This window comes from Strix aluco, chromosome 1 (genome assembly GCF_031877795.1).
Source record: "Strix aluco isolate bStrAlu1 chromosome 1, bStrAlu1.hap1, whole genome shotgun sequence".
Taxonomy (NCBI): Eukaryota; Metazoa; Chordata; class Aves; order Strigiformes; family Strigidae; genus Strix; species Strix aluco.
This window is the reverse complement of record NC_133931.1, coordinates 82,767,259-82,793,611: the sequence shown is the minus strand read 5'-3', so window position 1 is coordinate 82,793,611 and position 26,353 is coordinate 82,767,259. Positions and strand designations below refer to the sequence as shown.

The 26,353-nt window shown below is 41.1% G+C and overlaps 1 protein-coding gene across 1 annotated transcript in view; it reads left to right on the top strand.

Annotated features, from left to right (window-relative positions):
• Positions 1-26,353, top strand: part of MYO10 (myosin X) — a 172,026-nt gene that overhangs the window by 80,727 nt on the left and 64,946 nt on the right. Inside the window, exons 4-11 of the mRNA XM_074826408.1 lie at positions 12,180-12,367; positions 19,199-19,333; positions 20,315-20,439; positions 21,328-21,341; positions 21,463-21,547; positions 22,216-22,319; positions 24,504-24,633; positions 25,545-25,663. Of these exons, the coding sequence (XP_074682509.1) occupies positions 12,180-12,367; positions 19,199-19,333; positions 20,315-20,439; positions 21,328-21,341; positions 21,463-21,547; positions 22,216-22,319; positions 24,504-24,633; positions 25,545-25,663 (900 nt within the window). The remainder of the gene's footprint in view (positions 1-12,179; positions 12,368-19,198; positions 19,334-20,314; positions 20,440-21,327; positions 21,342-21,462; positions 21,548-22,215; positions 22,320-24,503; positions 24,634-25,544; positions 25,664-26,353) is intronic.

The following is a 26,353-nucleotide window of genomic DNA, read 5'->3' as shown; positions in this document are numbered from 1 at the left end:
GCTACTAGAGAGCAGCAGACAAAGATCTATGTAAACAAAGCAGGCTTTTAATTGGAAATCTAGCGGAATTTATTTCTGGTGATTGCTATTTCTGAAGGACGGTCAGTTATATAGATCAACAGTTGTCTGCTAAAGGCCAGTTATCATTATTTTTTACTTTGTTTTTCTTTTTTTAATACATGTTACAGGAAGAACATAGCTGTAACGATATGAGAAGTAAACAAATGCTGTCGCTTGGTTAACCAACTTTGCTTCTGAATTCCTCTATGCTGCAGAACTCATGGGGCTGCTAATAATAACAGCAAGAACAATAAAGAATGTTTGCCTGAACTTTGTCCTCACAACTGAAAATACTGGGGATTTTAAAGGTGCACATTTTCAGATCTTAGCAAATATTTCAGCCTGAGGTGTTGTGATCAATATGATATCATTAAAAAGATCAGAAAGGTTTGTGTAATTGAGTACAGTACCATTTATGCAACGGCTACACAAACACATAACTTTATATTATGGTTTGCGGCACAATTAGGTACTTGTTGGTAACCTGCTGTGTGTATATGCTGCAGTAGGGATCTTACCCTCTGTAATCAGTGGCCTGTTTCAGTGAGACAGATGGAGGGAGGCGAAGGAGGTCAAAGTTTTATTAAAACATAAAAATCTTCCTCTTTCTGTCTGCTCTGTACCAGTATTTTTCTTCTTAGTTGGTTGGTTGGTAGGAGAATAAGTAATACATGCAGGGTCAACAGGGTCAATTCCTGTTGGCTGCTAGGAGTTTTGAATGATAACCTAAACCCCACTTAATGATAACTTCATATCGAAAACTGAAAAGTATAAATCTATCATCTTTGTGCTGGTTTTGTCATTGGTGATGGTATATATAGCTAATGTCTTCTCAGATTTGAAGGCTTGTTTTCATGTTGTTTTCTCCATGCCTTTAGTGAATGTCACTGCTAACTCTATGAGCTGAGAACAGAAAGTAGACCAACGTGCAGAATCAAAAGGAAAATTTTTCAGTCATTTGTATAAGTGCTGACAGCAGCTTAGTGATGTTCAGTCAGAGCTTTTGCAAATGGTGCCGAACACTTCTGTGTGTTCCTTTGCCTCGTTTGCAGGTAAGCTTTGACTCCTTTCTGTAAGGTCTGTTGTTCCTAGTCCCACAAAGTCATTGAAAAGAGTGCAAAAATTTGGACTCTGAAACTTAAGCTGCTTGTCTGTCACCAGTGTATGTTTTCTCTGTGTGAGTTAGGCTTTGACTGTAAAGCAAGCTGCACAAAATTTACTGCTTGTTCTGCACTGTCCAACTGCCTTATTCACATATTCCAGCAGTTTAATGCCAGAAAGGCCATAGACAACCCATTTAAGTTGAGAATAAATTAAATTACTTTTTATAGCTATTGTCTACCTATGCAAATGGACTATTGATTCATAGCCAGGCTGTTACTTTTATTTGAAAAGATGTAGTCCATTTCTCGCAAGCAGTTTCAACTATTTCCTTTTGATGTCTGTCAGTCTTTCCTTTTAAAAACAAATGGAGTCCAAAAGTTCCATGTCGCACATCTTTGACTGCTAATACCATTTGCCATCTTAGTGCTGATTTCTAGGCCAATGGCTATTTAGCAGCAGTTTGTTGTCATCTAGCAAACTACCTGGCACAGACTTAGATTTTAGTTATTCTGGCTTTTGATTTCTGTTTTCATGCTCTGTTAAAGCGTAATTCCTGCTCTTCTCCTAAAAAAGCCCTTTCTGTAGAAGAGGTCTTAAAACACTGACCACAATAAAACAAGCCTTGACCAGCTTGAGAGGTGGGCCCATGCAAACCTCATGAAGTTCAACAAGGCCAAGTGCAAGGTCCTGTACATGGGTCAAGGCAATCCCAAGCACAGATACAGGCTGGACAATGAGTGTATTGAGGGCAGCCCTGCAGAGAAGGACTTGGGGCTATTAATGGATGGAAAACTGACTATGAGCCAGCAATGTGCGCTTGCAGCCCAGAAAGCAAACTGTATCCTGGGCTACATCAAGAGAAGTGTGGCTAGCAGATTGAGGGAGGTGGTTGTCCCTCTCTACTCCGCTCTTGTGAGACCCCACCTGGAGTACTGCATTCAACTCTGGGGTCCCCAACACAAGAAACACATGGACCTGCTTGAATGAGTCTGGAGGAGGGCCATAAAGATCACCAGGGGGCTGGAGCTCCTCCCCTATGAGGACAGGCTGAGAGTTGGGATTGTTCAACCCAGAGAAGAGAAGGCTCCAGGGAGACCGTATAGCGGCCTTAAAGGGGGCCTACAGGAAAGATGGGGAGGGACTATTGATCAGGGAGTGTAGTGATAGGATAAGGGGTAATGGCTTTAAATTGAAAGAGGGTAGATTTAGATTAGATATTAGGAAGAAATTCTTTCCTGTGAGGGTAGTGAGGCACTGGAACAGGTTGTTCAGAGAAGTTGTGGATGCCCTCTCCCCAGAAGTGTTCAAGGCCAGGTTGGACGGGGCTTTGAGCAACCTGGCCTTGAAGGTTGGACGGTGTCCCTGCCCATGGCAGGGATGTTGGAACTAGATGATCTTTAAGGTCCCTTCCAACCCAAACCATTCTGTGATTCTGTGATTAAAGGACCATGGAAGTTATGAAAATCTGGGTATCAGTATCTAAAATACTGAACAGGCAGAATGAAACAGATCTCTAAAGCTTTGTATTAAAAATATTTCTCCAATGTTCTAGAGACACTGCTTATTGGTATATCATCTACCAGAATTTTGGTTTTAATTTGTATGTGTTTTCTCTGAAAAGCCCCTTCATCTTCCCAAGAGGAATCTATAGGAAGGAAGAAGATAATTTTTTTTTTTCTTTTCCTTGCTGAAGGGTGAATTAGACCTTCAGACAGCTTTGAAAGTCTCATTTGAGCATTGTGCAATAACAAAGCAGGAAGAAGAACTAGTGTGTGGCCACAGGCCATTTGAAATGAAGTGACGAGCCATTTGTGGGGCCTTTACTGATTTGAGCTAGAGATTGCCTGGTTAGACTTAAGCTGTGCATTTGTGCACACAGATTGCTACAGTCTGATGTACAAACCTACATTCACATGCTGTACTGCAGCCTGTGAAAATGACAAAATCAATGTCTCATTCTGATCGATCACATTTTTTTGTTCAGGAGGTCACCTCCTCTCTCTGCTTGGCAATAGTGAAGAGAGATACTCGTCCATAACTGTTCATATAAACAGTCTATGTACGGGAGATCATTATCCTGACATCCAGTAGGTAGGACTGCTGCATGGTAGAGATTGTGTTGTCAGCAAAAAAATGCAATAAAACCAAGGAGACTCGGCCCTTTTTTTACAGGAGAAAAACTGCCAGAAACCTGTGACATTCTTAATTAAGGGAAGATGTCTATCTGACATCAGTATTATTGTCTGTTGTTTTGGGTTTTACCTTTGGCTGTAACAATGCTCTTTTATAACAGTGCTCTTTTATCAGCTTGTCTTTATATTGGTTTCATATTTCCCAGCTGGATTTTTTTGGTGCAGAATCTGGATAACACTAGTAGAGTTTCCTCGAATATCTCCGTCCACTGGAACAGTCTGTTCAGCAGGAGAAAATTAATGGGAAAATAAGATGAGTTTAAGTTGTGAATATATATATCTCTTAACCTGTGGAGAGCTCTTAATTTTGTGCAGGCTCTTCACCATCTCTGAGCCTTCTGTGGAGTTAAGGTGAAAGATGCGACTGCCTCTGTGCACTATTTTGGCCATTTACATTGGCAACTAAGGTGACCAAAACCCTTAAGGGTTTTTAACCCTTAAAAACTAGACAGATTTAGGCAGCTTCAGTTAGCTGCCTAGAACAAGGATGCTATCAATGTGCAAGTTTGAAGCTGTAGGGAGTGGCAGAATTCGCTTAGTTTAGAAGTTAAGGTAGCTGGGTTGCAAAGTAACGCTTTTTTCATGAAGGGATAGCAGCCTTTGCCCTTGGAGGTGCTTGGGAGCAGGACGGTGTTGCTTAATAATCTTGTACCAAGGGAAGCTTAAGGTCACATTAGTTGGGTTGAAGGGTCAACATGACAAACAAGGATGCACCTAATAGGGTGTGTTGATGCCCAGCAGTTGCATCTGATCATCTGAAACATGTATTTAAAAAATCCACAATTATTCCAAAATCTTTTTAAGAACTGTGCCAATGAAGAGCATAAAGTGTGGCTTTGAAAATGCCTTGGTCTGTTATGCCTTGGATCTGATCTATGCTCATCACAGGATGGGAAAAGACCACCAGGGAGGTAGTTGGTAGAAGAGACTGCTGCGGCTTACATCATGGACTGAAAAACATGGAAAGGTGCAGCTAAGCAGTGTGAACGTGCCTGAGAAGACACTTCTCAAAAGCAATGACAAAGAGAATATTTAGCAGGTGGGTTTTGGTTATAGGTAGCTGCCTGTTGGCACTTGATCTTCCTAGTGACATTCTCTGTCATGTTCTGGTTACCTTCTAAAGGTCCTCTCCTATAGATGCTAACTCTTGCATTTGTAGTGTGGCTTGTGTGTTTACAAACAGCTCATTTTTCAATCAGTTCTACAACTGCCCTTGAGAAGAAAAAAGGACAATTTAGGGATCATAATGTTGTGTGCATTGACAAGGAACGCAGAGGTGAAGAAAAGCAAAGCTGATGTAAATTTGGGCGCTTGGAAACCCACCATGAGTCACCAAACGTGGTGAGGGCTGCAGAAGCACAAGCATGTAAGGATGATTATAGAGTATTATTTCCATCTCAGAAATTACTTGATTGGTTGAAAACATCTAAACTTGTAGTTTAGTACTTCGCTTTGATTATTGTTTTTAAGAAAGGAGCTTGGCTTCAGACATTTTAGTTTATAATTTAGAGAGACAACTGGATTCTGTCCCACTGAAATTAGCATGGAACTAGCTGAAAGATGGGGTATGCTTACCCCAGAGAGGATAAATCAAGGTCCTACCAAGAACAAAGGCATTAATTATCATCCTGTTTATGGCATACCCTTGCCCCCTGTCCTGCCTCCCCTAAAAAGCATGCCAAAATATGGCCCAGCCATCTTTCTCCTTTTATGCTGATGTGCATGTGGTGGTTGACCTAATTATCTTTGTCTCAGAATAAACTCAGTCATGATTACTGACAATCCCTTTACCTGAGAGAACTGTGAACAACGGAGGCTGTATCTGCAGTGTGGGGCAGACTCTTCTGTTCCCAGGTTTTGCATCCTGACAACTTGAAATTTGGTGTTGAAAACATAATGATGTTTAACGGCTATTTTGTGGTCTTTCAAACATTGTCTGCCTCTTCATGTTCTCTGGAAGCACTGGTACTGTAATTCAGTAATGTTACTGTAGCTGTCATGATTTAAAGGTATGAGATGTGCAAGTTGTGTGGAACAGTGATGAAAATGTTTTCCCATACATTGTCTAAAAGTGACATGTAAGTAGCTTTCTAGCCAGTCAGTTGCACTGCAGTTTTACGTGAAGTTTCTCAATATTAAGGGTAAGCCCAGAAAATAATACTTGTTGAATAAATTATCAGGTTGATACTAATACCCTTTTTTTTAAAAAAAAAAAAACCAACCACCTTAGTTTTCAGACACAGAATCAGTTCCTTAAGTGACTCCAGGAAAGTCAGGGCTTGCTCAGAAACAACCCAGAAACATAATTTTTGAGGCATCTGTAAACACGCTTTTGTTTCTTTGAGGGGATAGATTTTTCTTGTCCCAAAGCAGAAAGTCTTGAAAGTGCTCTTAAGAGAGTTGGACAAAGTGCTGTTTCTCAGTGTTAATGTATACGTCTGTAACAAAACATCTTAATTCTTTCTTTGATCAGTTCCAACATTTCTAGTACCAGGTTATGAAGAATATATTGATTTTTGATGTCATTGAAGAAGCATAATGATAGAAATTGAGGAATGCAGTCTCCTTGTGCCTGTTGTAATAGCGCAAGCAGTTTTAGTTTCTGTTGTGACTGTTGATCAAAGACTTAGTTCAGGAGCAGCACATAATGCCCTTTAACAGAGTCCTCTAGTCTGCTCCTGCCGTCTCTCCCATCTTCCCTGTAGCATGAGATACACAAAGCCTGAAAGAATTCCTTTTCCCTCCCCCACCTTTTTTGTCCCCTGTTTGTTTATTTAAGAAGGAGGAATGGGATGTTTCAGATGCTAGAAGTCTAGGAAGTACAGTGGCGTACCTTGATGTAGAGGGTGAAAGGAGGTCATGAGAAAACCAATGTGGGATAAAATTGATGACCTTACGTGGGAAAAGCAAGCTTGGGCAAAACAGAGAAATCATAAAGGATCCTCAGAAATAGAGAAGTTACTGTGGAGATGCAGAAGTCTTGACATAAAAGGGAAGAAGTGGTAGGTGGATGGTTGCTGGATATGGAGCAAACTTGAAAGGACATACCCAGAAAAAGCATCTGTGAAGGGGAAAAGATGGACAGCAAGATGGTCCCTGATATATTTAGTATGCTTCGTTTATAGAATTAATGAAGTGATCTTGCATTAGGACAGTTTCCCCTTTTGTTGCTTTTTCTGCATAGAGAACCTGAGAAAAGTTTTGAAGGGGAAATTTCTTACTCTACTTTTTTCTCCTTTAGTCCAAAAGCCTTTCCTACATTGGAAAGAAAGGCTTTTCAAACTGTATTTAGTTCATCTATTGCAAACTCGTTTCTTGTAATTTTAAGCTAACTTGAAAAAGTGTATTTTAACCAATAAAGCTTTTTACATCATTAACATTTGTTTGGCATCAAACTAAAGTAAACTGATTGTGTCTTCCTTAAGAAAAAAACCCCAAAAAAACCAAAAACCCACAACGTTCTGACCACTGCATGTTTTTCTAGAGTATTTCTGTGGGTACCAGAAGTCTTTGTGAGCTCTTGAACCTTGTTAAAGAACTAATTGGTTTTGAGTGTTTGAAGAAGTCTGGGGTGATTTCAAGACACGGGTTCAAAGCTGATTGCTGTCAGAAGGCAACAAGCAAAACAAAAAAAGCATTTGGAGAACTGATGAAAAACCTCTTCCTTTCTCAAGTACATCTTTCATTTTGACTCTTACGATGCCATTACCTTACTGAATGTCTATCTGAGAAGGCAGGGCTTGAACTTCTAATTTTGAAAGTCCTCCTAGAAGATTAGCAAACAATCTTATTTCCTCTTTTTGTGCTAAAAGGGAGAGCAGGAGTGTCTGTGGTTTGTGGCCAAAAGTGTTTTGGGAGATGCATTATCAATGTAAAATTTCAGTAAAAATTTGAAAGTGGAAAAGGAGCCCAACCTTTTAATATGGTAATCAAAGTGCTGCACTAGAATTCAGGCTGAATAACTCAACTTTCATTTGTTCTTGGGTTTAAATAAATGTATTGGTGGTGATCTGATAAGTTGTTGCTGGTTTAGTCTGTAACAAAGTAATTCAAGAGTTTGTGTGTGTGGTTCTGTCTGAAGTGCTGAGTTGGTCATGTAACAGAGAGAAGTAAACTGTCCTGTTCATTGCCACAGATTTAACAAGTCAGGCTTGTGATAGAAGCTCTACACAGTATTTCTCTGAAATACCCCTCAAACTATTTTAACTGGAAGTCTTCAGAAATCATGTCCACTTGCTAGTGCTCTAGCAGGTGTATGAGCGTTTTTCCTTTTCATAACTGCTTTGGAGTGCTTTCATTAAAATAAGTAATTGACTGCAAGAATCAGATTAGAAACTGCGAAGAACAAAGAAAATTTAATTCACTCTCTTCTGAGCTAAGTGGAAGTGATATTATACCTTTTCTGAAATTTCATCCAAATGGCTGCCTTGTCATGTTAGCATAATAAAGTAATTTAGACATTCTACTTCTGACTGTTAACTGCTTTAATTTACCATATGATATTGCCTGGTGCAGAAATCCAGGAGACAACACCCATCCACTGAATAGCCCTGTGTGTTTGTGTATCTTTACACTGGTTTAACTTGCCTCTAAGGTGCTTGCACTTGCAACACAGTAAGGTCTGCCCTCCAAGAAAGGTGTTGCACTGGGTGACTGCTCAGGGTCCCCAAGGGGAGAGAAAGCAGAGCTCTGCGAAGAGGGAGGTGGTGAAGTCGTGCTCTTCTGCATGTGGGTGCAGGTCATGCCGCACCTCAAGTCCCTGACTTTGGGGCTCTTAGAGGTGCCAGGGTAGAGACTAGCAGGCGTAGGATCTACTGTTTATAAAATACTGCTGCTAGTAAGACTGTGTGTCATGGCTTGAGCCCAGAGGGCAACTGCACACCACACAGCCGCTTGCTCGCCTCTTTGCCCTCAGGAATGGGAAGGAGAAATAAAACAAAAGGCTCTACAATCGAGACAAGGACAGGGAGGGATGACTCACCCATTATGGTTCCAGGCAAAAACCAGACTTGTTCGGGGAAGAAAAAGAACATCAATTTAATTCAAACACTAACAACAACACTTAACAGACCTTAAATTTCCCTCTACACTTCCCTTCTTCCTGGGCTCAGCTTTGTGCTGGGTTTCTCTACCTCCTTCCCCCTCCCTGAATAGCACAAGGGGCAGGGAATGGGGGGTGCGGCCAGTCCTGCTGTGCCTTCCTCCTCAGGGGGGGACTCCTCACACTCTTCCCTTGCTCCAGCATGGTTCCCCTCTCACAGGAGGCAATCCTCCACAAACTTTCTTGAATGTGGGTCCTTCCCCTGGGCTGCAGCTCTTTCAAAGCTACTCTGGGGTGGATCCCTCTTGCATGTTGCAGTCCTCCCAGAGCTGAACTACAACAGTGTGGGCTTCCCTCACAGTGCCGGCTGCCTTCAGGCACAGCCATCTGCTCTGGTGTGGGGTCCTCCACAGGTGGGCATCTGCTCCACCGGTGACCTCCATGGGCTGCAGGGGCACAGCCTGACCTCTCACCATGGGCTGCAGGGGGGAGAGGCTCCAGTGCACCTCCCCCTTCCTCCTTTCTTCCATTGACCTTCGTGTTTGCAGAGTCCCTCACAACTCCTCCTTCTCTCAGGTTCCCCTTATTAAATACATTGTTACAGAGGCGTAGCCACTGTCGCTAATTGTCTCCTTTCTGGCCAGAGGTGAATCTGACTTGGATCTGGGGGAGCTTCAAGAAGCTTCTCACAGGAGCCCCCTCACCTGCTACCAAAACCCCATCACACACAAACCCAAAATAGTGTGATAGTTACTGGATGGGAAAAGTAGTAAGCCTGGAAGTGATGTAGGAAATTATTCTTGCAGCAGATCTTGCTGGTGCTGAGTATCTCAGGGGAAATTTACAAAGGCTTTGGAAAGATTTGTCTTTTAATGGGAATGGGAATAACGGTGCTGCTTCAGCTCATCGATACCTTGCTGAACTGCCTTGGGGTAAGGTAGAACTTTCACTTGGGCCAGCTAACTCCTAGTGAGTCTGTGCAGATACCTGCTTGTGGCTGCTGCTGCGTTGAATTATGACACTTGGTAGATGGTAAATCTGATCCACTGTCTGTGAAGAATATAACTTTTTTTGTGTTCTTGCCTTGGGATGAGGAAGGTTTGTTTTTTTAAGGGCCTGAGCTTGTTCTGTCTTGTACCATTATAATTTGGTGGCAGTTTGTGCACGCATTTAACTTCTGCAAAGAGGTAGCATATATACTCAAAGCAGCAGAAGACTGGAAGCACAAAATTGGACCTATTTCAGTAGAGGTTGTGTTTCATTACAGTTTTGCTGGAAGGAGAGAGAAGGAATTTTTAAAATAGTGACATGTCCTAAGCGTTACTTCATGAGGTGATTTAGGAATAGTTTTTGTGAGTATCATTTCTGCTATTCAGTAGGTTTCTGTTATTGCCATAATACACTACCTTTTTCTCTACTATACCTTTCATGATTATGAGGCAATGAAGCCAGGTGACTTTATCAATAAAAAACCTTATTCACGATAATGACTGATATTCTGGAAGTGTTTATGTAAGTTAAAAAACATTATGCTTAAGCCGTGTGAAAGTTTGCCTCATGTTAAGCAAGTCTGTGCAGAAGTGGGCTGCTGTTGTCTGTTGTGATACTTACCGTTTGAAATAGGAGAAGCAAGACAAGCTGCACTGTAGCCAAGGGTGGTGCAGTTTTGCCAGTGCTTTATCACAGGAGAATCGGGGAGCATGGTGATGTTGTTCTGTCAGGTACTTGATCACGCAGAATCTACAGAGTGGATGCACAGTTATAAAGTTAGATGGTATCATGTTTCATGGTTTTGCTTCTTTGCCATGGCATCTGTTGTGATGGCATGTCTCAAGTTACTCTTCCTACATTTTAGTAAGACTTTAGTCAGACTTCAATAAGGTAAACAGGAAAATCTGTAGCAGTCTGTTTTATTGGTCAAACTTGCACTGTATTCATGTAATTAAAAAAAAAATCTCTTAAAATTTTGCCCGTGTAATCTGTGCTGAAATAGGTATCAAACCGAGGAATTTTGTTCTTGGAGACTTCCTTGTTACTTATTTAAGAATCCAAGAGGGGATGATCCCAGGAAATTAAACTGCTGTCTCAGTGCTGTAATTGCCCTGCAATACGATCTTGTGTTGAAATGATATCTTTCCTCTAGATGAAACCTACTGAGCTATTGCACAGCATGGAGCTTTTTATAAAACACATAGATTGAAAGTTCACGGCTCTGTAAAAGGTACTTGAGTTACAGTGAGGAGGAATATTTCCCTTGCAGATAATAAAATTGTCATAATTTCAAGGACCCTTGATGTAGTCCCCTTAGCAAAAGCTCAAAGCTGCTACTTGTGTTGGGCCTGATGGAGGATGAACAGGTGGATAATGGGGAATGTAACAGCAGGGTAACAGTGAAAAAGGAGAGCTTATACACAGCAATAATTACATTTTAATTAAGGAGAAGAAGAGAGAGGCAGTTAGATGTGGAATGTAAATGCTGTGGAAGAGACCTACAGAGAGGAAAGGAAAACGTGGGGGAGCTGATGGTCCCTGCGTCTCAGTGAGTGCCCCTGTGGTGACTTGCCAGAGGAGAGGGCGGCTGCAAGGGGAGAACATAGACCTGTGTTTCTGCGGCATGCAAGATGCTGCTCGCCTTATCCAGCCCTTTCTGGAGGGGGTGCTGCAAAGGTGAAGAGAACCCCAGTCCTGCTGTCAGCTTCACAGCTGGTTCCTGTCGGCAACAAGAGGGTTGACTGCTGGTGAAGCATCTGTCTGTACGTGGGGACCGTGTTACAGGGCTGGAGGCTTCGCAGCCTGGCTCTTTGCAAGTCCGCAGCAGGGCTGTTGAAGCCAGGTGTCAGCATCCTGCCTGTAACCGCAGAAAGGGTGATTAACGAAATGAAATTAGTATCACAGCGGTAGCACCACGCACACCGTCTGATACTTCAATTAATTTCACATGCCCCAGAAATGTACTGGAAATTCTGGTGGGGGGCATCAAGCATTTTATCTCCTACCTCATGTAATTTGATTTCATTTGAAAAATATATTGAAGTGGATAGAGGGTGACTGAGAAAATGAACAGCATTGTGAATAGACTGTTGCAAATGATCATGTTACCACAGCCTAATGAGTTAAGGCAATGGGAATGGGCATAAGCTGCTACCTGGGTGGTTTTAACTGATGTGTTCTCTAATTGCAGTGGGATAGAAATGAATGCCTTGTCAGCTGCCATTGTGCTTCAAACTAGTAATAAATTAAGTTGCAGAAAGCCAGTGTTTTGGAAACATCTGCCAGTTCACGTTCTTGTTTTAGGGCCTGCTACCATATAATGGTGCTGGTGCCTACCATAATGTCTGATACTTCTGTTTAAAAAATGAATAGCAGAGGAGGAGGACTTAGATACTCTACATGGAAATACAGACTTTTACATCAATACTTGGGAGACAGTCAGGTTTTTAGTAAGTTCAGCAAGTCCCTAAGAATGCGTGAGAAGCAGCTGTAGACCAGTGCTCGTAGGCATTACTGTGCAGCGGTAAGTGGTGTTAAGGCAGGGATTCGTATAGCCCAGAAGCTCTGTGCTGTAGGTGGGGTAAGCGTGAAAACATGAGGTAGAGGTGGAAACAACTTGTGCCTTTCTGTTGCTTTTGTTGAAAGGAAGAAAGGGAAAAATACTAGCCACCTTTATCCAGAGGATTGCTAGGTTTTTGCAAATGTGCATTTGTTGTCTTTCATTTGGGAAGATTGTTAATCTGTTCCACCCTGCGTGTAATAACAACTCTGGGGGGGCTGTGTGCTTGCAGACATACATCGGTTCAATAGTTGCCTCCGTGAACCCTTACAAGAGCATCCCGGGACTGTACGACTGCGCCGCCGTGGAGCGATACAGCAAGCACCACATGGGAGAGATTGCACCTCATATCTTCGCTGTGGCGAACGAGTGCTACCGCTGCCTTTGGAAGCGCCACGACAACCAGTGTATCCTCATCAGGTAAATGGCGGCTGCTGTTTTGATTATTGCTGCCGGTGAGCCTTCCGAGGTGGTTTGGGAGCATGGGCTTGGGCCATGTGGCGAGGAGAACTCCAAAAGAAAACAGGCTTTAAAATCATCAGTTTCGGGAGAGAGTTCTGAACTTGCTCTGTATTGTTCTGTGGATCTCTAGCAAAATGTTAATTTTTCTTACGCATCTTACAATTTCAGGTAGTGAAAAAATCGGTTGTATTTTTGTGCATTTTTTGCTGCTCACCCATCTAATGTTAACCTAAGTGCTTTCCCCACCAGTTTAAACATCCCTCTGCAGCTCAGTAGTTTGTCACCACTAGACCCTGAACCCGGTTTCTTTTCCAAGAGGAAAAGAAAAAATAACCACCAGTCTTGAGAAATGTGGTAAATAAGAATAGCAAGAGAGAAAACCCTCCACATTTCAGCCACTTAATTCTGCCTGATTAATCTTCCTTGCTTAATCTCGTTGTGCTTTAATTTAGCGGTGATTTAATAGCTTCACATTTGATCCACTGTGTCCCTGCTATTCAGGATCTCACTCCTGCCAAACGTATGTTGAGAGCAGTTGGCATTTCAATAGCTTTTTGCTGCTTTCAGCTCCTTCTTCCTTCTTGCTCCAGAAAAGCTGAAAACGCAGCCAGCTCTTTGGTCTTTCCCCTGCCTGCCAGCTCAGCTGCGCTGGCTCGCGCACGGGCAGGGAAACCAAAGCCTTGCCTGCCGGATTGGGAGGAGCAGCTCAGTGGCAATGGCAGCGTGACATCAGCCATCGGGCTCTGGGCCAGGGGTGGTGTTCAGGATGGGGGTGAAAGAGCTGGTGTTTCTCCTCCCTCTCCTCTCTTGCCTTTGCAGTGTTTTTGTGCTTAAGCCCGTTTGCTCTCACCTTCATGTGGCACAAGTGTGGGGAACTCTTCAGACACAAGGTGACACAATTTCAGCTGTTTCCCAACCTCCACAGGAGCCCTTGCGACAGCCATGGGACCACGGCATGGGGCAGCTGCTGGGGTAGAAGGGGTGAGGCAGAGTGAGAGCAGCACCTTTTGCAATAGGCAGTTTCTACTGGCATTTAAGATTATAGGCCAGTTTGCAAGGCTTCCTGGGTAAGAGAAGGATTTGGTACATGTAGTTCAGCACTCAAGCTGTTGTTAGAAATGTGGATCAGATGCAACACAGCTAGGTCTGGTTCCAACTTACTGCAAGCTCTCAGGTCACAGTCCCCGCCTGCCTTCGTCTCTAGTCAGGTTCTGCCTGTCAGTGTCACAGAGATGGAGGGGGCTGAGTGTGTTTTTCATCTTTCTTTAACTCTATTTCTCCTTTTTATTATTTAATACATAGTGCTGTATACGTAAAGCTGAGACCAGGTGACACTTCAAGAAAAAAATGAAATGCACAGAGATCTTTGTCTTGTGAAAATAGCTAGCCTGGAGCCATGTTTTTCTGTTTTAATGCCAGGTAGCTACTCGTGAACAGCCCATGTACCTAAATTTTGGGGACCAAAATAATTTCTGGTGCTTAGCAGATGGCCATCGGTATTTTTGTTAATGCCATTCTATCCTGGCCCACGTATTTTACCTTTCCTTTCCGTTCCCCACAACCTGCCAAGAGAAAACCAGGCTGTGTCCTAAAAAGGACATAAGCTGAAGTCTCTGATATTCCAGAGGAGTCTCCAGCACTCCCTGCTCTGTAAACTATGTGCCTTGCTGCAGATAAGCCATAATATGGAGAAGTTTTGCATTAACAACCCCTTTTAAAATTGTTTACTGTGGTCATGGATTAAAACGATGATTTGTATAAGTTCAGTGTTTCAGACAAGTGCTGCAATAAAACCTTATAAGGGTATCTTGTTTCTACAGAAATTGAGGGAACGTGCAATTCAAATCAAAAAATAAAAAGTCAAATCTACTTTCCTAAAACAGTATTATCAGTTGTATCTATGAAGGACTCAGAGCAGGATTTTTAAAAATTACTGAAGGTTTTCAGTGGCCCTTATGAGGTTTAGGAAAGTCTCTGTGATCACGTACTTAGTTTGGGGTATCAGAAGTGTGCTTGTCATCTTCAGCATGGTTGTTATTCCTGCATCTTTTACTGGCTTAGAATTAGATGTTGCAATAAGTCACTGTCAGCCTTTCTTGGTTACTACTGACATTTGAAAAAAAATGGTCAAGTGGAGCCCTGCAGCATCTGAGTTCAGGCAAATATTCTGGTCTTGTATTTAGTGTAAGAGATGATAAAAAGGAAAATTTTGTTGCATGACGAAAACACAATAAACAGTTACATCCAGTTAAAATGAGTGAATTGTTCGTGTAGGCTTCACATTCTGATACGCGGTTTCACCTGCTCCTGACTTTGGGAATCTTAAAAACTCAGTAGCAATCTGTAACAGCCCCGTGAGGTGTAAGGTCCTGAACGCTTTATTGTGCTCCTCTGGACTTGAAGTGCCCCCTGCTGGCATCCAGAATTAGCTCAGCTTTGAGTTGGAGCTTTCTTAAGGCACTGGGTTCAAAAACTTGTGAAAAAGCTTCTACTGTTTTGAAATGCTTGGGATGTTTGTCTGGGTAGGGTAAGATGAGAGGGTTAAGGCAAGAACCTGAATTAAAAACTGTCATCAGTAGTGACTCAAAATGGAATAAATGCGAGGCCCATTTTTCCAGTATAACCATACAGACCGGAGGTGAAAAGGAAGGAAATACAGAAGAGATTATATTAGAGTCATCCAAAGATGCGTATTTATCAGCCTGTGATATATAGGCTTATTTTAATTCGTGGTAATGCTGCATAAAAAATGACTTAGCAACCTAAAATGTCAACAAAACGGCACACTGAAGAAGCTGTGCACAATGTGTGCATTAGAATATTTACACAGTTGTGAAATGGTATTCTCGCTCTCCCAGGCTAAAAATTGTTTATCTGGCTGTTGAACTAGGGATTTCATGTAGACAGAAACATCTACATCAACGAATGCTGAGTTTCATGTTGATCTGAACCTTACCGCAGAGTCCAGTTTCATTTAAAACAGAGAAGAGAAAAAAAAAAAGCCTGCCACAGTAAAATTTGATGCTACAACAGACATTTAAAAAAAAAAAAAATTATTAACATCTGATTTTTCAGCTGGGTGCCTCAGCAGCAACATGAAGGGAGTCTGTCTTACTCAAGAAATAGCCAAACAGCTTGTCCTGATGTAGGGAACGTACTGAGTTCCCTCAGGATTAGTTCACGTTCACAAGTTGGGACCAGGTTCAAGCTTCCACCCCTTTATTGTAAGAATAGGAATATATCTTTAGGGGTTTTTTTGTTGCTGCTATGTTCAAGGTGGTCGAGTCCATGCACAAGCAAACACATGCTCTTACTCTCAGATACAGTGGCAGTTGATTGGCTTTAAAGCACTCAAAGTGTAAAGCAGTCAAAGAAGCAGCAACAGTCACCCTGAATGACGCTCAAGTCAGTGCTGCGAGTGGGAAATCACAGTCTGACACCAGTTTGTTCTCTGTTATAATCTGATGGCCTGACGTTGTTGTTGTTGTTCAGCTTGAAAATCAATGTGAACCAACGTACTCTTTGGATGAGACCCAGACTTGTGATGGGAAGATGTTCTTAGGGGACTGACACACCAAAATTCATGTGTATTTGATGAACAGTATTTGCTGAAAGGGGCCTATTTTGTCTCTGTGTATCTGTCTTTGGGATTTTAAAGCCGGCAGACAGAACTGAGCAGTGATTTAGAGAAGTGTTGATACCACCTCGCTTGTGTTATGTCCTTCAGATTGAAGAGTCTCTCTCGGTGACCCCTTTTTCCACTGCGGCAGTCCAGACTCCAGGCTGCTGTGCCCTTAGCGAGATGCCCTGTGTAGAACAAGTCACGGAGAAAGTCTAAAGATCCCCTAAGTGGGGGCCTTGTGGGTTGCTGTCGCACAATATATTCAGAATACTGAATGTGGTGATGTGGAACGAGCTGGGCACTTAAACTCATGGGGTGGAAAGGTTGTTGGAAAGGTTGACTGTGCACTAAAAAATTCACCCTTTTACTGACCATGTCAACTTCTTGTAGATGTAGGCTTTCTAAAGAGTCTGAAAGATTGATCCCACTTAACCTATCGTTAGTGTATGTACTGTAGGGTTGAAGAAAAAACTTTAAAGTTTAGCATGCTTGGTTTTGATTTTCATCTCATTAATAATAACTGGTTTTTGTAAATCATTTTGTAAAGGAAAAATGCAGAGCTGACTTGATGCACATAAAATTATCGGTCCCCCTGCAGGGGTGAGATCTTACTGTCATGCCAGAGGGCTCCAGGAATACATCCACTTGGTACTCAATAATAATTGTAAAACTAATAGAATAGAGCAGTTACTAGTGAATTAATAGAGAACACTGGGTAAATCCATCCTTTGATCGTATCTTGAGTATTTTTTAGTAGTGTTTTTCCCCCTTGCCTGATATCCAGGAGGACTCTGTGGAACTGGAGGAGCGACCAGAAGTACAGTGTGGCTCTGTATGTGGGAATGGCTAATGGAGATGGGCAGCTCTAACTGGGGGGGCTTAGCATGAAGTCATGCACAGCAGAGAGAGGGAGCGCTGTGATAAGTTGTTGGTTTCTTCTTCCAATATGAGAATTAGAGGGCATCAGATGAAGCTAATAGGAGGCAGATCCGAAACAAGATGCAGTCATATGCTTTTTAAGGTAGTATGACTAGAAGCTCATAAAAGATAAATCCGTTGAGAGTTGCAAGACACATAGAAATCAGGTTTAGATCAGGAACCCTCTGAACAGCAAATAACTGGAAGTTGAAAGAACACAGAAGGGAAGTATTGCATGTTTTCCTTGGACATCTCTATTTGGCGACTGTCAGAGATAGGACACTGGGCAGGTAGATCTTTGGCCTGATCCAGTTTTGAACCCCTCCTGTTTTAAGAAAAAATCAAGAGCATATAATTGTGTGTAATACCAACTGTACCAGAGATAGGCACAGGAGGTATTTTTCCATCAGCTTTGAGTATCTCACTTGTAGAATTATGGTGGGGTAACGTTCAGCTTCCATAGCACTAGAGGTGCTCCAGAGCATGGGAGAGAAGGTGGGGACAGAAGAAGGATGATGTCAGTGAAAGAGCTGATGTCCTCCTTGGCACTCATATCCCTGCTGTAGAGCTATACGCTGCTCAGAAGGTTAGAATTTAGGCAGGAAGAGGTATGTATCACTTGATGATTTTTTTCACTAGACAAGGATAGTGCAAGGGTTTGTGAAGCTCTTTCAAAGCTAGCAGTAAGGAATATTAAATATTTGCTCTGTTGGCAAAGGAGCATGAGTGACTGAGGGCCTGCAAAGAGAAAGGGAGCAAATACCGAAAAGGCCAGATACCAAGGGTAAAACAAAAATACTACAGAATTTTTTTGAGATGATGTAAGTATGATGGATGAATCATACCTGCTGGAACATATTAGCAGGTAGCATATCTTTGTATGAAGTTTTATGAAACATTTTAAAGACTCTGATTCTTCTTGGAAAACACTTGAATCTCAGCTACAAAACTCTGTGCCTCATTATGTTTTCTGAATATCTCTTCCCTGATTATTTTTTTAATTGTTGGCATTCACTTGCAGGAAAATGCCATGCTGCTTTCATGTACCTTTCTTCTTTGCTTTTTACTAGAAAGCATCATTATACTTTGCCATAACCTAAAATCACCAGGGTCACTACTCAGCAATGGCACAACAAAAGACTGTCAAATAAACTAAGCTTGCTCCACATGCCCAGTAATGCTCCGTGAAAGTCAGTGACAAAACTCCCACTTGCTACAATGAAAAGGGTAGGATAAGACCAAAATGTACCTCCTTTCATTGGGAGTAGACTGGAATTAGGCACATCTTAATTAGGAATTAGGAAAACTAGGAATCACGCTGCAGTTTAGGATATAATGAGATTACTTCAGATGACAACTAAGCAAACTAGACAAACTTTAGCTGCAAGTTATGTTTGTTAATGGCTCATGGTGTGTTTTAATTATAAGGCTACATAATTAAAGGGAAATGATACTGGGGAAATGAGCCAAATTTATACCTTCCCTTTTTAGAGTTAGTTTTGAAGAGAAATTGAGTATATTGCCTTCTGTTTGTATCAGCAAGATTGCTTATTAACTGTTTGTTTTTAAAATGTCAATTTAGTATTATCAAGTAGCTTTGTTCTGCTATGGGTGAAGATGAGAGGTTTTACATCTCCAATGACAGTGATGAGAGGTGAAAACTGTATATTTTGAACCCGTGTATCTGGTTTATTTGGATGTATGTATAAGAAGTTTGTTTAAAGAATATGTATCTAAGAATATCAGTATGTATTACACTAGTAATTTTTATGTGTTACAATATGCATCAGGTGTCTCTAACCTCCTCCTTCTCACAGCAGGGCTCCCTCCTTACCTAGATTGCTGCAACATAATCGCACACTTTCCCAGCTTAATTCATATTCTGGACTTTCTCCCTGACCATTGCAATGCTTTTGTTCTAACTTTGTTTTTCCATGTTGGTGAGAATTGTTAGATAGCTGTTTGTATTCAGAGAACTCTTCATTGCCTCATGGGTGTTGTGTACATCCTTACACAATCAGTGCCTTGAAATGCTGTCTGAACAGTGATATGAAGTCTGAAGATAGTTTGCATTTTGTGCTGAATGTCATATTCAGCAAGCTTAAAAGGGTATTCTGCTGCCGTTTGAGTATAATTTCTAATCACCTCACTCTCCCTGACCTCCAGTAATTGAGAGTTTGGAGGGCTGGCCAGAGGACTTTTCCCCTGGCAGGTGGAACTGTACAAATGCTTTCCTCCTCTTCTTTCAGTGGTGAAAGTGGTGCTGGTAAGACAGAAAGCACTAAGCTAATTCTCAAGTTCTTGTCTGCAATGAGCCAACATTCACTGGAGCTGTCCTGCAGAGAGAAGACCTCCTGTGTGGAGCAAGCTATTCTTGAGAGCAGGTACTAGATCTTTCAATACACAGGTATTTTTTTTCCAGAATACATAAGCCTTGTCATTGACATAAGAGCTTGCAATGTAATTAAAGATGTGGGTGCATATACTGAACAATAAAATGACTACTGGAAAGGGGGAAATTTTCCATTAAACAAAATTACCTGGGCTGCTCTAGCGAGTTGTGAGCACAGTGGTATATCTTAATGAAGCAAAAAGATGCAGAGTTTTGAAGTGGACGATGCTTTAGTGGTGGCTTATATTTTTGTGGGAGACTGAATTCAGAGTGAGGGAAATGGCTGGTGGGAGAGAGAAACCATTGGTTTGGTTTGTGTAGCCTGGGGATAAGGTGGAACAAGATACAGCATGGTGAGGATGGAGTGCGCAGGTGGTAAAAGCATGCTGAGGAAAGGGAGGATAACAAGGACTGATAAGACAGATGAGTAACACATCAGATAAATTAGACACACTCTACGCAAGCAAAAAAAAACCCCAGTGTTCAAATGAAATAACACATGGTTCTAAACTATTTAAAAACAAAGGCAATTTGAGATGCTATTACTTTTGTTTATCATGATTCACCTCTTTTTTACCTGCTGTATCTTGATGTAATTATTTTTTTTTAATTGCCTTAGGACAACGACTATTTCCCCTACATCTGTCTAGCAATTTGCACGTGCTGAGATTTCTTATTTCTATAATTTGAGTGCTGCAATGAGAATGGCATGCATCTTTTGAGCAATTACAGATTAAGCTGCAGAGTAGTTTAGTATAGTTAATCTTCCTGTTGCTTGAATACTTGCATCTTTTGATAGAAAATTGAGAGGCCTGTTGTTAATAAATTGAGGATAATCCTAAGGATGTAGGCTGTGGCTGAGGAGGGTGTCAGAAGTGAGCTTTTCAGAGTGCTATTTCTTTCACCTGTCCCATGTGAAACTGTTGGCATGCTTATCACATGATAATGCTCTTCTCCTTCTGTATTTTCACAGCCCAATTATGGAAGCTTTTGGCAACGCAAAGACTGTTTACAACAACAACTCAAGTCGCTTTGGGAAGTTTATTCAGCTGAACATCTGTCAGAAAGGAAACATTCAGGGAGGAAGAATTATAGATTGTATCCTCATTTGGTGATTTTACCCCTGGTTGCAGGCAGCCCCCACGTACCTCCTCTGTGGAGGTCTGAGAGAGAAGTGGCTTGCCCTTGTCTGTCCTTTCACCCCATCCTGAAACATGCACAATTAAATTCAACTGAGTTAGGTGGGAAAGGGAAGCAGTAACAGCCAAGTCTGCATGTGTTTGTGCACATGCACACATGCATTTGTGGCAAGGTGGGCTTTATAATCTCTTGGAGGATCAGGATTTTGTATTGCTACTGCTAGCATGCATATTCCTACATAGCGAGATAAAACAGCCTGAGTTCTTGGAGATAACTTCATTTGTCAGCTATTTCCCTCATTTATTATATTCAAAGATAACCTTCTTACTTTTCTGGAAAAGTATTTGAAAGAGCAGAGCTGTTGAATTTCTGCAGTGTGAACCTGAGTGGGTCAAATCCTTGGATTTGTCCTGCATTTGGCAAAATTGGACTATGAGCCAGCTCCACCAGAGGTATGGGAATAAGGAATATACCAAGGGGATCCTACCTAGTGTTTTGAACATAAGCTGCTTTTGCAGTGCAACAAATTTCATCCTTAAATCTGTGTCCAAGCTTTAGGGAAAAGAAAAAGTAAAGGAAAGCAGATGTAGTTTAAAATGCAGAACACAAGTCCAGTTTTGGTGGGATGGAGGAGAAGGAGGTGTGGGAACACACTGGTATTAGAACTGCTGCAGTATTATCATTGTTGCTACTTTATTCATCTTATTATGGCAGTAGGCATGTCGTAAGAAAAGACCGTGATGCTCTTCCTATTGTCTCAAATGAAAGAAGGAAGATTATAAATAGTTTGTGCATTGATTGCTGTTTACTTTATTCCTTGACTGAAGTTTTTCTTCCTGGCCATAGATTTATTGGAAAAAGTAAGTTGACGTTTGATTTTGGTCAGTTAATTTTGTTTGATTTAATATTTGCTTTGAAATTGTGGATAAAATTTCTTAAAAATGATTGCTTAATATTGGAAACTATTTTTTACTTTGACAGAATCGTGTAGTAAGACAAAACCCTGGGGAAAGAAATTATCATATATTCTATGCTCTGCTGGCAGGGATAGAAGAGAGAGAGAAAGGTGAGTGGCAGACCGCAAGTCACACAACTGTAGTGGCTTTCTGCTAGCAGTCAGCCATGGTGACAGCAGTGGGGACTTTAACTGCAGAAACCCGCTAACCCAAGCAGAGAAGTTAGTTAGTTATTCAGCCGGGATTCAGTGAGTGTGAATTTGAGCTCAACTTGATAAAGCAACCTCCTTAGTTGAAGAATGTCACTGAGCTGCCGTTAATTTTTCTTCCAGCTTCTGCTGTGGCCCTGGGAAAATTACTTGGGGACAAACATGCCTCATTCTGTTCAAGCTGAATATTTTCACTGGTACTAAATAACTCCACAGCAACAAAGAGAAATAATTCTGGTTCCTCTAATCCTCTCTCATAAAGAATAAATCCACTGAACAAAAGAAATAACATTTGTATATGTGCAAAATTGCCTAAAGCTGTGTCGGCATCTCCCTTTGGGCCTTCTGTCTTTGCATGCTAAAAAGTAGAGTTAACTCCATAGTGCAGCTAAATAAAGCAAAAAACAGGAAAGCAAAACCCCATATCTGATTTTAATATAAAACGTTGTTTCATGCATCATCATCATTTCTGACCAAATTCGTTGTGAACTGTTTAACTCTGACATAGAAATTTGTGGAGTGCTTTTGTTTTGGGATTTTTCACTCATTCTCTTTTCTCTCCTCATTAGATGCTTTTTACTTATCTGTACCGGAGAACTACCACTACCTGAATCAGTCTGGATGTATAGCGGATAAGACAATCAGTGACAAAGATTCTTTCAAGGAAGTCATTGTGAGTTGTTTCCCTAGTTCTTTATGCCTTAAAAATGCTAGAGGTTCAGGCACCTGGGGCATTGACAGAGCAAGGGACAAAGCCTTCTTGTGCTTACCTGCACATGCAGCTCTCTCATTGAGGCACTAATCTTACAGGGAGTTACATTTTCTCATAACACTTCACTGTCATTTTGAGCATGTCTTTACCTTCCCTCCAATATTTCATTTTTACTGTATCATTTCAAAGTGTGCTGTAATTTAGTGAAATTATTACATTTTGGAATGAAAATAATATCAGTTGGGAAGACAGTAGGGCATTTACATTCCTTTGCCCTTCGCTGCATTGTTTCATAGTACGGCTACATCTGCTTCCACTGTTTTTCTGTCCTAAAGCTTTGCCCAGGTCATGTAGTACCTACTGGGTTGAGTCCGCAGTGCAGCGCATGGGGAGCGAAGCACCTGGCCTTCTATTGCAGCTGGGAAATCCAATTGTATGGAGTAACTTACGCAACAGAGTTGAACAAAATGTAAACACAGATTAAAAACCAGGGCCTGATGGAGTCTTTCTCTGAATGGCTTCATATCTTATACCCACACCAATTAGCTACAGCAGTTTGTCTATACTGACTGTTAAGATAATTGCTAATTGCTTACTATATCACTGAGGTGATATGTGTTAGATTTTAAAAATCAGACAAAAGATTTGGTTTTATGCCCTTCACCAAACTATTTTTGCTTATCTATGTTAATCTCTTTGCCAGATTGACAAATTAGTGTGTAGTGGATGCAGCAGTTATTTTTAGTGTAAAAAATCCTTGTGAAGTATGGTGGAAGGAGGTGTTGGAAAAGTTGGTAACTTCTCTATATTGTAGTCACAAGCTTAAGTTGATTAGTGTGACATTTAATTTGTGCTAAGCGTTCCAGGGTAGGCAGAGCATGAACTCAGCTGGGCGGGTGACACTTGCGTGCTGCCCACAGTGTGGGCAGGCTTGGAGCAGGGGCTGAGGCTGCCACGCTGCATTCCCAGGGCAGGAGGCGGGCAGAAACCCCGCAGTTTGCCCTCGCCTGGCTTTTCCTATTATAGTTGTCTCCTTTGCCTATTTTTATTAATGTTTAAGTCCCAGAAATGTTACTTAAGTGAAACTTTTTTGTAGGAGACAGGGAGGAAGTGCACGGTGAGCGTGCAGATGAACTCCTAATGCTGCTGCCTTTCTGAGAGCTCTGTTGTGAAAGGTCTTCTATACAAAATAAACCTCCAATCATTATCTGTTCTCTGTTTTTAATTCTGGGATGAGTCTGAGGCTTTTCTATTTGTAACTGATGATTTATGAAAGATAAAATGTGTCTTGTGTGATCTGTCAGACACCTGCAGTGACCATAACATGATGAGCCTAACTCTAAGGGTATAAAACTGTGATCTGCTCTTAGACAGGCTCATATTAGACCCAAATTTAGGAAATTCTGGTAATTTCAAAAGATATACAATTACTTACCCCTTCTGTGTCAGAGAAAAGCATATGTTTCTCCTCTTGTTTTAATATTCGGTTAGATATTTTCTATTCTCCTCATTTATGTAGTTGAGCCTTGATTGTTGCTGTATTGGTTATTCATAAATTCAACACATTTTATATAGATCTCTCTTTCTTGCTCAGTCTTGCTGTAAGATGTCAGACTACACTGGTAAGATGCATGTTTGGGCATTATGGCTTGCCCCAAATATGCTGCAGAAGGTCTCCTCTGAATTCTCTGATGCTGAGACAAGAAATGAGCAAATCTTAGATGTTGCTGGATTTCCTCCCCCATGCCTTGTTACCTACGAGGCTAATTGGCAAGATTTTGTAAAAACTCAGAGGAGGTTATCAGCTCCTAATGCAAATTAGTGAAATTGTGTCTGATGCATGACTCAGTAGGGCATTCCAATATTTATACAATTTTAATGAAGAGTTTGAAAGCAAATTACAGCATCCTTACAGCATCAAAAGGAGATTTCTTAAAACCATTATACTTAACATGTTCCAGGATGGCCTGTCATATCTTACAGTGTATTTGATTTGGGATAAAACCAAAGGAATTAACTCCCACCAGCTCTCTGTCAGTCCTGACTTGCTTTTCTAAGGCCTGACAACACAGTTGGTGGGTTTGTCCTTGTCCCCATTTTTGAGTCAGTGTGCACGTTATCGAAGAAGCTCACATGTCGTTCCAGACTGCAATGGAAGTGATGCAGTTCAGCAAGGAGGAGGTGCGAGAAGTTTTGAGGCTGTTGGCTGGCATTTTGCATCTAGGAAACGTTGAGTTCATCACTGCTGGTGGGGCACAAGTGTCCTTTAAGACAGGTGAGAAGGCTGTGCATCCAAATGTAAATGTTTCTTGAGGCTGTGAAAGCGGTGTTCGTTGCTAGTGTATCTGACCATGTCAAGGACAAACAGTGAAAGGGTCTTACTACTTTTTAGCATCTGTAAATGTTGATTAGAATGTTATTTTTGTTTTTTTGACAGATAAGGCAAATCAGTCTGCTAGGTCTTAATTAGGGAAGATCTTGGGCACATATTTATTCCATTAACAGTAGTGAAATTCCATTTTAATCTAATTCCTTCTTTGAAATATTCTCAAATTGATAAAATATAAGTGCTCAAATACGTTCCTTAAGGGAGATCTCCGCTGAAGGTGTCTTTTGTTAGAGCTTTCAATACTTCAGTTGCAAATCTGAAAGTATGTGCTTGTATGTCTAAAGACTGGCCTGGCGAGCATTTTAAATGTTTGTTCAAATATGACAATAAGCAGTAGCATTCCGTATTGCTTAATATACCACATTATAGCACAATTGCAAATCAAAGCATGTATGTAAGAAAAACATCTAATTGGTTTTCTTTATCCTCATCATCCTGAGGGAAGCTGAAGCCCATTCATGTGGACAAAGAGTGAATTTCTGTTTGTATCTGGAAAAATAGTTAGTGTAAGTTTGAGTCCTTGACATATAACGTTAAGAGGAAGGTAAATATTTCTGACTTGTGATGAATTTCTACTGCTAAATTCGTTCAGTTGTGTGTATTTATGATACTGTGCCTTTTCATGAGCAGCAAAAACATATCCTAGAGTTTCTAGTTGTGTTTTTATCTCTAATCCCCATAATTTTAGAAGCTTATTAAGTAGTGGTGGTGTTAGCAATAATAATAATAATAGAGCAAATTAATTTCATAACCTTATACATTTAAGGACATATTTGTATTTGTCTCTCTTTCACCAGCTCTGGGTAGATCTGCTGAACTACTGGGGTTGGACTCCACACAGCTAACTGAAGCGTTGACACAGAGATCAATGATACTCAGGGGAGAAGAAATCCTAACACCTCTTAGTATACAACAGGTAAAGGCATCTCAGTTTTGACATGTTTTTAGGGTCTGTTAAATACGTGGCTTGGTCTTCAAGTCCAGGGAAATCATTTGTCACTCAGGAACAGAAGCTTAGCTCATGCATCAGAGTTGCTATCAAATATACTACATAGGGTTTTTGGGAAGGTTATTAATTGGACTTTTAGAAATCTCGATAGATTCCATCCTCTCATTCTGGCCAGGGCTTGTAGCTTGGCTCTCGTTGTTCTTATTAAGCCTGATTGTTTACCATTTTCTTCAAATTCTAATCATGTAGGCTGATATTTTTTATTATGGACATTTGTGTCAGGTGGGTGTTCTTGAAAACTTTTTGCAGAAATATTTTTATTATTTACAAGAGGGGTATATTAGAAAGAGGTATATATAACATTATGCTTACCTCTAGAAAGGGATAAATTAAGGTGTTATTTCCTACCCTTCTCTTTTCTTCCTCCATACCTTAAGTTTATAATTTCCTAATTTTTGAATGCTTTAGCCTTGAAATGTAATTTTAAAGCCACATAGGTGTACAGCTGTTATAACCGATGCTGTTAAAGCTTAAATCGTGACACTCTGTAGCTGTTAATACAATTGCTGTCAAGGTACATAGGAATACAAACCTGCTTGCATTATACATTGCTTTATGCTGTGCAAAGGATGCTGACCAGCAAAGTCTGGTAAGTTC